The sequence below is a fragment of the Callorhinus ursinus genome, unplaced genomic scaffold, assembly GCF_003265705.2.
Source record: "Callorhinus ursinus isolate GAN/ISIS: 27379988/994484 unplaced genomic scaffold, GSC_fseal_2.0 scaffold51, whole genome shotgun sequence".
Classification (NCBI taxonomy): domain Eukaryota; kingdom Metazoa; phylum Chordata; class Mammalia; order Carnivora; family Otariidae; genus Callorhinus; species Callorhinus ursinus.
In genome coordinates this window covers 4,280,849-4,289,834 of record NW_027397113.1, presented here as the reverse complement: position 1 = coordinate 4,289,834, position 8,986 = coordinate 4,280,849, and the positions used below count along the sequence as shown (strand labels likewise).

General features: G+C 58.9%; 1 protein-coding gene across 2 annotated transcripts; it reads left to right on the top strand.

Annotated features, from left to right (window-relative positions):
• Nucleotides 1-40: 40 nt before the first annotated feature.
• Nucleotides 41-8,699, top strand: RHOD (ras homolog family member D). 2 transcript variants are annotated; one of them, XM_073883417.1, is made up of 5 exons: nt 41-232; nt 4,591-4,678; nt 5,484-5,593; nt 7,400-7,509; nt 8,084-8,699. In XM_073883417.1, the coding sequence occupies exons 1-5, from the start codon at nt 101-103 to the stop codon at nt 8,244-8,246; spliced, it is 603 nt and encodes a 200-aa protein (XP_073739518.1). In that variant the 5' UTR covers nt 41-100; the 3' UTR covers nt 8,247-8,699. The 2 variants fall into 2 exon arrangements, with proteins under 2 accessions (XP_073739518.1, XP_025734797.1); XM_025879012.2 differs by having other exon boundaries at nt 7,400-7,534.
• Nucleotides 8,700-8,986: the final 287 nt, after the last annotated feature.

Here is an 8,986-nt window from a genome sequence, read left to right as displayed (position 1 = left end):
TTGACCCGCCCCGCGCCGCTGCCCGCCTGCCCCGGCCGCCCGCCCGGCCGCCCGCCCCGCGCCGCTGCCCGCCCGTTCGTCCGCCCGCCCGCCGCTCGCGATGAAGGCGGCCCAGGCCGCGGGTGCCGAGGCGCCGCAGGGCGCGCGGTCCGTCAAGGTGGTCCTGGTCGGCGACGGCGGCTGCGGGAAGACGTCGCTGCTGATGGTCTTCGCCGAGGGGGCCTTCCCCGAGGTGAGTGCCAGCCCCCTCCGGGCCCCGCGCCCCCGACCCTGCCTCGCACGCCCGGCCGCCCGGTCGGGTTCCGCACGCGCGCCCCGGTGCACCCACCGGGCCCTCCAAGGGGTCTCCCAGCGGAGTGTGGGCTCAAAGGCAGTTCTCGCTCCGCCATCGGAAGCGAGGGCCTCAGTAGTATCATCTGTAAAGTGGCAAGAATGGCCCCTCCCTGGGAGAGGTGTCACAGGGACTGACTTAGGCAACCTGGGTATACCGCAGATCCTAAGAGAGCACTTGGTGGCCCAGCATGGCAGGGAGGGACTGAGGACACTGGAGCCAGACTTGCCTGGGTTCGAATCATGCCTTTGTCACTTAAAGCTGTGTGTCCTTGGGCAAGTCCCCCTACCCTCTCTGTGCCTGTTTTCTTGACCACGTAATGGGAGTAAGGATGGTGCCCACCTTCCAGGGTCACTGTGAAGAGTGAGTTAACACAGGTCAAGGGCTCAGCTCTGAGTCTGCGGCAGGAAGGACTCACGGAAATTTGGGAAGTATCTCTTCTCCACCAGCTGTTGCATGTACAAGGGACCTTTGGTGGGCTCTGTCGTGGAGGTCAGAGCACACCAGACTCAAGTCAGATAGCTTGGCTGGCACCTCAGCTCTCCTCTGACAAACCATGTGGCCCTTGGTACCTTGCTTACCCTCTCTGAGCCTCCATTTCCTCACACAACCTCAGAGGGCGGGTGACCCAGTGAGGTGGAATTAGGGTAGGGCTGAGAGACAGCCCTTATGGACCTGGACATCCTGGACACGCTGGGCACATTGGCTGTCAGTCCTTCACTAGCATGCTCAGCCTGTCCAGGAGGCTCCCAGGCACCAGGATGGGCGTTGGACCCATTCACTCTGCCACCGCTCAGCCCAGTTCTGGGAGTCCATGGGTTTGCTTCCAGCAGCTCATCTCCCTCCTGCCTGTCCCATCATCCTCCAAACCCCTGGGCTTTGTAGGCCCCTGGGAGTCGGATGGGGGAGGCAGGAGAGGCTAGGCCTGGCAACAGTGTCAGACCTTCCTTTTCACTGCGGCAGCATCGAGCCAACTCTTACTTTGTGGTTTATGGAGCTGACGTCACCTCCTCTGGCCAGTCACATTTTTTTTTTAAGTTGGGTGGGACAAGTTTCTGGGCCCCCAGGCGCTGCCCAAGGGAACCCAACAATTTATGGCATGGTGGGGAGAGGGACCAGGCCAGCCAGGGTCTAGGAGACCAGCGGGGAGGGGTGTCCCAGGCCCTGAGACATCCTTGATGGCAAGGCTCATCCTGATTCCAGAGAGGTTGCAACATGGAAATGGGCATCTGGAAGTTGATGGAACGTGTGTTTTGAAGGGCAGGCTGGGGCTGGCCAGGGGAAGGGAGGACATGTTTGTCACCAGGGAGATGGACCTGTCCTTGTCTAGGCTGCTCATCTGTTTGAGGACCCCTCTACCTCCAGGCACAAGAAAGAACCTTTTAAGAACCTTCTTTTAAAAGAACCACAAGGTCCAAGCACCGGAAAGGCCTCATTTTGGAGGTGGGAAAATTGAAGCTAGAGGGACAGTCTTGCCTTGGGGAGCAGGGCCCAGCAGTGGTAGTGCGGGTCAAGAGCCCAGATCTCCCCGCCCCTGACCAGGACACTCTCCACAGTCCCCAGTGCTCTGCCTTCTGCTCCGGCCCTGAGACTCCTCCTCTTGGCAGGCCTCCAAGCTCAGGGAACCAGCAGCTAGAAGACCTCGAGTCTCCCAAAAAGCAGAGAGTAGGCTGGGATTTGAAGGGGCCTCAGGGACCCTTGCCTGGCTGTGGCCCAGCCTCGGGTTCAGAGCAAGGGAGCAGAGTAGAGAGAGCTCCTGAGGTAGAGGGAAGTCCAGGCTGGGCACCAGCTTCTGCCCAGTCCTGGCTGACATTTGGATTAGCAACCATTCCAAAGCCCAGGGGTCTCACAGAAGAGTGGGAAGAGGAGGGGGCAGGGAGGACCAGCCCTGCCTTCCAGAACCAGCTCAGTCCCTCCTGGTCCACACAGGGACTCTCATGGGTGTGAAACCCCTGACTCTCCTCTCTTGAACTATGTTCCCCCATCCTGTAATGATCCATCTGTCTGTCTGCGAGCCCCGTGAGGGCAGACCCAAGCCTGAGTCACCTCTACTCTGGTCTGGCTCAGACCTGGCCCTGCCTTTCCAGCAAAGGACAGCTTCAACAGATAAGATTAGACACTTACTGGTCAGAGTGACCCTGCCTGGTGGTTCAAAGAACACAACAGAAGGTGTAGACAAAGTCTATGGGGCCGGGGGGAGGGTTGTGCCAGTTACAGGCCACCGGAGCAACCCAGCCACGCAGTCTGGAATGGGGCTTGCCTGTCCACTCCTGATACCAGGGGCTGGAGAGTTCAGTGACCTCAGGAGAGGCCAATGGCCTGGGACAGAGCCTGGCCTCTTGAGCCAGAGAGACCCGGTTCCGTCCGTAGCCAGCTGGCACTGTGTTTCCCTGGGCAAGTCACTTCCCTGCTGTGTCATCAGGAAAATGGGGATAACGCTAACTTCCTGAGGCTGCAGGGATCAGAGACCAGGTGGAGGGCCATGCACAGTAGAGCCCTAAAAAATTGTGGATGATAGTGTCATCTCCACAGGCATTTGCAAAGTACTGATACATGCCCCCCCCCCCCAGAGCTTCGTGGCCGGCTGCCGTCCACCTCAGGTCGGGAGGGGTCCTGCCACAGGTGGGAGGTGGGTGAGTGGAAGCTCCGCGGGTGTCAGTCCCTTCCATGGTGACAGGCTGGGGAAGGACACACCACCTGGAGGGATGGACAGCAGCTGGCGTGGTCTCCCCTATCACACTGTAAAGGGACACTCTTCTCCTTTAACCAGTGAGGGGACAGGCCCAAGGTCACACAGCTGGTGAGGGCCAGAGCCCATCCTAAGCCAGGAACATCTGAGTCCAAAGCCAGTGCTATGGCTATCATGTCACACTGTCTCCTGCCAGGCCAGGGACCCGAAGGGAGGGGCCCGGGGCAGGCCGGGTGCTGGGGAGGTAGGTGGAAGCCTTGTCTGTACCTACTAGTAGAGGGAGTGACAGGTGACTAGAGTTCCAGGGCGGATCGAACCCCTATCCCAGGGCCATCCTTGACTTCTCCATAGCCCACGCTGGGACTCACCTTTTTCCCCACCCTCCCCCTGTACCCCCCCAAGTGGCCTGGAGGACCGCACTGACCCACCATTAAGGGGCTGCCCCTGCCAGCAGCCCAGGGCCTGACTCAGAGTGCCGGCAGGCCGGCGGGCAGGCAGACCGGCTTGAAGTCCACCTGAGTCAAGGCAGGCACGGGCACCACCTGGCCTAGGAAGTGCGGAGGACAGGAGGCCAGGGTCTCCTCATGCTGTGGCCCCACCCACCAACCCTGAGCAAGTGAGCGAGCCTTGGGGACCCTAGCTGTAGCTGGTCCAGCATGCCACTCCAGCAAAGGGCTTGTGTCGTGGTCGAGTTTTGAAAACCTCCTCACCTGTTGCACATTCCCCCTTCTCATTCCTGCATTTTGTCGGTGTACCAAACCCATCCCGTTTCCATTCGTCCAGACTTTATGGAGAGGGAGTGCAGTCAGGCCCTAGGCCTGGGGTGGTGGGGCTTGGGGCCCGAGTGACTTCCTCCTGATGCCAGACAGGGCTGATAAGGAAGGCAGAAATGGAGAGGACTTGGGAAGGGATCCAGAAGGGCCTCCTGGGGGAGGTGGCATGGGGCAGGGGTCTTGGTTGGATTATGAGAGGTTGAGAGGCAAAGCAGGGACCCCCCCCCAAAAGCCACAAGCTCCCTAGAGTAGGCAGTGAGTCTGATTTATTACTTGCTCCCCAGTATCCAGAAATAGAGAAGGTGCCACTGTTTACTGAATGAATATATGAATGAATGAATGAATGAACAATCGAACGAACAAATGTAGGTTAATGTCATTCCAGGAGGAGGGGACAGCATGAAGGAAGGCTCAGAAATGGGACAGTCCCCCATCCAAGGGGACAAAGATAAAAATAACAGTAGCTGGTACATGTAGAGGGCTTAGTGTGTGCCAGGCTCTGCACTGAATCCCTACGGCAACACACTGCGGTAGGTGCTTTTCATAGTCCCACTTTACAGTTGAGAAGCCCGGGGAGGTTCCGTGCCGCACTGGGGCAAACAGTTAGGAGGTGGCAGCTCTAGGCCTCACCCGCACTGGCCACCTACTTCCCAGAAACTCCCTCCCTCAGACTGTCAGACTCCCAAAGAAGGGGCAGGGGTTGCTACAGGCATTCGAGGGCTCTGGCCTGGGCACCAGGGCCCACCCTGCTTCAGCAGCTGTCCTCACAGCCTCCGCCTTGCCCCCTTCTTCCTCAGAGCTACACCCCCACTGTGTTTGAGCGGCTCACCGTTAATCTGCAAATGAAGGGCAAACCCCTGAACCTCCAAATCTGGGACACAGCAGGTGGGTGTGCAGGTGGGAGGCGGGGGCCCCCTATGCCCAGGAGCCAAGCCCTGCCCCCTTTCTCCTGAACCACAGAGGCCCAACCAGTCTCACCAATCTCCCAGGGACAGGTGTTGCCCAGGATTAGGGTCCCCAGGAACCTGAACCTTCTTTGCTCCTGCGCCTGCATCCACTGCCTCCCCCAGCAGAGGGTAGCCAACTGTGTTCCGGAGACAAGGGGGATCCAGAGCTCTTTTCTCTCAAGGGGTAAACTATTCCTGGCCTCCTAAGCATTCCACCCTGGCTTTAGCTTCTGTAAGGTCTGCCTGACCTTGACCTCTGCCCTCCAGCTTCCTGACCTTATCCACATAGGGTTCAGTCAAATCCATACCAGAGCTGAAAGCTCACCCCAGGGTATCCCAGCAGCCACCTCACCATGCAGGGGATAAGGGGCCTTTGTCCTGGGTCCTACCTGCTTCCTACTCCTCACCCCCCAAGCCCAGGGCAAAGCCCAGGGCAAAGCAGGCTTCAGACCGATGGCCCCAGTCCCTGCAGGCCGGACCTCTGCCTTGTCTCCGACTCCTACCAGAACAGGACTCTCTCAGCAAGTGGTCTCACCCAGACCAGGGCTAACACAGCCCATGGGCAAGCCAGGGGAACACTGCCCGGAGGGAAACGTTCATGTGGAGTGGCCACCCAGGCACCACATTTATATCAGACCACGAGGCACACAACCACGCCCTGATCCGGGCTCCCCCATCTGCTGGGTTGACTTCCCTGATGTTGGGGAAGATCTGAAGGGAGTGCCCACCCCCACTCTCCCCAGGGCAAGTTGACTATGACCGCCTGCGGCCCCTCTTCTACCCCGACGCCAGCGTCCTTCTCCTCTGCTTCGATGTCACCAGCCCGCACAGCTTTGACAACATCTCTAACCGGGTAGGTACCAGGGCACAGGGGAGGTACAGCCCCCACAGCCAGGCCACCCTGCTCTGTCCCCACCCTTGACTCCGCAGCCTGTCAGAGCGTAGCAGGCCCCAGATGACATCGAATCCAGCACCTTTGGTGTGTATATGGGGAAACTGAGGCCCAGAGCAGGGGCAGCAACTTACCAGAGGTCCCTTAGGGATTTGGGGGCAGGGTCTGGACTGAGACCGCTGTTGCTCTTTCCACCGTGACCTACCTGAGTATGCTGCGTCACCCAGAGGCCCCTGCATCTCCCCCGCCTGGGCCTGCCCGAGGTTGCATGTATGGGCAGCCCCCTTCTGTGTAACTGCTAGCTTTCAGCAGCCTCCCAAGATGCCCCCCCTCCCCAGGCATGTCAGGGGTTCCCAAGGCTGCTCACTGCCCACAGGTGTCAGGGATGTGTCCCCTGAAATGTTCTGCTCCTGCCCGGCTGCTGCCAGGGCCTCCCTGTGAATGGCACGCAAACAGCGTGCCGGGGGTTCATCGGAGCAGAGCTGGTGACGACGGCATGAGTAACATGAGCCACAACAATGGGAATGTCGACTGAGAACTTAGCTCATGCCAAGCACCGTTCTGGGCACTTCTGCCCATTCACTCGTCTACTGCCGCTAACAACCTGATAGAGCCAATAGTAGTAGTATCTCCAGGTTGGGAGTGGGAGAGATGTTTTGACCAGAGCAAGTGGAAGGCGGCCTTGCCATTTCCCAAGATGAGAAGGAGCAAGTGGAGGGTAGGGAGGTGGGAGATGGGGGCCTGTTGGACATCGCATTGGAGGGCCAGGTAGACATGGAGGTCTGAGTCTGCAGCTCCCAGGAGAGGGCCAGGCTGAGCTGGGCAGATCCATTTAGGAACCACTGGTGGGGAAGAGCCTTGCACATGGGAAGGTCACCTGGAGAGAAGCAAGAGAGCAGGGTCCTAGGGCAAAGTGCCAACCAGGCGGTAGAGGAGGGAGAGATCCCTGCCTGGTGCCAGGGCTCAGGCAGGATGAAGGCTGAGGATTCAGTGTTGGATTTAGCAAGGTGAAGTCACGGGGGAGACCAGGATCAGGCGCAGTTTTGTAGAGGGGTTGGAGTATGGGGAGTAAGCCCAGGACCCCACCCGGGCCCCATCTGGCTCCAGGAGCCAGACGGTTTGATGCCAGTTTTTTCTGAACAGACAAACTGAGTAGGCATGCACTCCTGGAGATATAAATCCCCTGTCTCCGGATTCTAGACTCCCCAGTTGTTGCCCAGGCTGAAATAACCAGGCCCTGGAGCCTCACATTCCAGAGAGCAGCTGACACAGACCAGGAGTGTTCCCTCCAACAGGCAAACAGCTGCGGCAACCATTTTGTGAGCTGCTTGATTTTTAAGGGATGACTTATTTCTTTATTTTACCCAGTTGGGAGGCGGTCCTGGGGGCCCTTAGCCTGCAGAGTGGCAGGATTCTAGACCAGGAAGGAGCAGGGCTCTGGGCCCCAGCCCCTGGGCTCAAATCCTGCCACTTCCAGTTGTATGACCAAGGCCAAGTTATGTAGCCTCTCCAAGCCTCAGTCACTGCATCTGTACAATGGGACTGATGACAGAACTTGCTTTGTAGGGACTTGGGGGATTGAAGAGTTCATACATGTAAAGTCTTAGAGCCTAGCCCAGAGTAATTCTCCCTAAATGTTGGCTGCACTGATTATCATTGCTGAAATCCAGCTGGGGAGTGAGAGGGTGGCCCTTTCTCCCCATCTGCGGGGAGGGACAGCAATCCTGATGGCTAACACACACACCCACACTGCCACCCTCCCCGCAGTGGTACCCAGAGGTGAACCACTTCTGCAAGGAGGTGCCCATCGTTGTCGTGGGCTGCAAGACTGACCTGCGCAAGGACAAGTCGCTGGTGAAGAAGCTGCGGAAAAATAGGTTGGAGCCCGTGACCTACCACAGGGTAGGAAACCCAGCCCAGGGGTGGAGGGCGGGTCCTGGGAGGGGGAACCTCGGGGTATGCTGATCCCGCCCAGCCTCTCAGCAGTGTCCAGCACACTCAGGGGGTGGGTCAGGGTAGGGGTCATCTTGGAATGGTCTGGGCTTGGAAATGGTACCTAGAATACTCTAGAAGATCCTGCCTATGGAAGGGAGAGCAAGTGGTGTGCCCATTCAGGTAATCCTACCCACCCACTTCACAGTGCGGTAAGCTGAGGCCACAGCTCTTCAGGCCACAGGCCCCTCTCTGCTACACACCTGTGAAATGGGTTAGCTGGTGCCTTGAGAGGCAGGGACCCATCCCAGAACTGAGGCAGGAAACCCAAGGCAGTCATGAGAGTGCTTGGTCAAGCCAGGGGCGGGCGCTGTGGGTGTCCTGGAAAAACTCACCTTCCACTTTTGTCCTGGAGACTCCCTAGGATGGCCAAGAGGGCCATGGGGAGGCAGGACGTGAGCCCTCCCCCCACCCCAGAGGCCGCCACCTCAAGGCAGCCCCCTCCATTCTCTCTTTTAGGGCCAGGAGATGGCAAGGTCCGTGGGCGCAGTGGCCTACCTCGAGTGCTCAGCCCTGCTCCAAGAAAACGTCCACGCGGTCTTCCAGGAAGCAGCGCAGGTGGCCCTCAGCAGCCGCAGTCGCAACTTCTGGAGGAGGGTTACCCGGAGCTGTTGCGTGGTGACCTGACATCTTGAGGCCCTCCCTGCCCCAACCCCCCAGCAGCTCAGGAAGGAGCTGGGCGCTGAGCTGCCCAGTTGGCTGGGCTGGACCCAGTCCCGAGGCTGTGATCACCGAACTGCACCTCAAACAGATGGACACCACCGAGGCCGGGCCCCTGACCCTGGGGCTGCAATCCCTGGACTAGAGCGTAACCCCCACTGCAAGGCCTGAGGAAGGGGCTTCCAGAGCCCACCTGCCTGGTAAAGGGCTACTCCTGGGGTCCCCTAAAAATGACGACCAGACTCCCAGCTCCCAGCCTGGACCCACACATCCGGAAGCAGCCTGTTCAGGGCTGCACCTTCGGGACCTGGCACTCCCAGGACCCTGGGCCACTACTCACACCCTTCCCCATCCCCTTGCCCCCTGCCCATCCAGTGGTAACTGTAACAACTAAAGCTACATTGCTTGTCAGTTATGTCACGTGTCTTGCTTTACACACATGTTCCATAGCAGGAGAGAACCCACCACATGTAGGCACTGGAATGGGACTACCCGGATCCAAACCTGGCTTTATCACTTTGGGACCTTGGGCAAGTTACCTGAACCCTCTGCACCTCGGTATCCTCATCTGTGAATGGGACCAATCACCGATGATGTCATGGAGCCTTTAGAGGAGTAAGGGCATCGTGAGAGACACGCAAAGAGCTTAGCAGGTGCCTGGCACCCAGTAAGTGCTCACAAAAGGTTCACAAGTGGGGTTTT

Excerpts from the sequence above, each read along its gene's own strand:
- RHOD (XM_025879012.2), top strand. The coding sequence starts at position 101 with ATGAAGGCGGCCCAGGCCGCGGGTGCCGAGGCGCCGCAGGGCGCGCGG. Across the intron at positions 233-4,590 it reads CCGAGGGGGCCTTCCCCGAG|AGCTACACCCCCACTGTGTT; the intron begins GTGAGTGCCAGC and ends CTTCTTCCTCAG. Across the intron at positions 5,594-7,399 it reads TTGACAACATCTCTAACCGG|TGGTACCCAGAGGTGAACCA; the intron begins GTAGGTACCAGG and ends CCCTCCCCGCAG.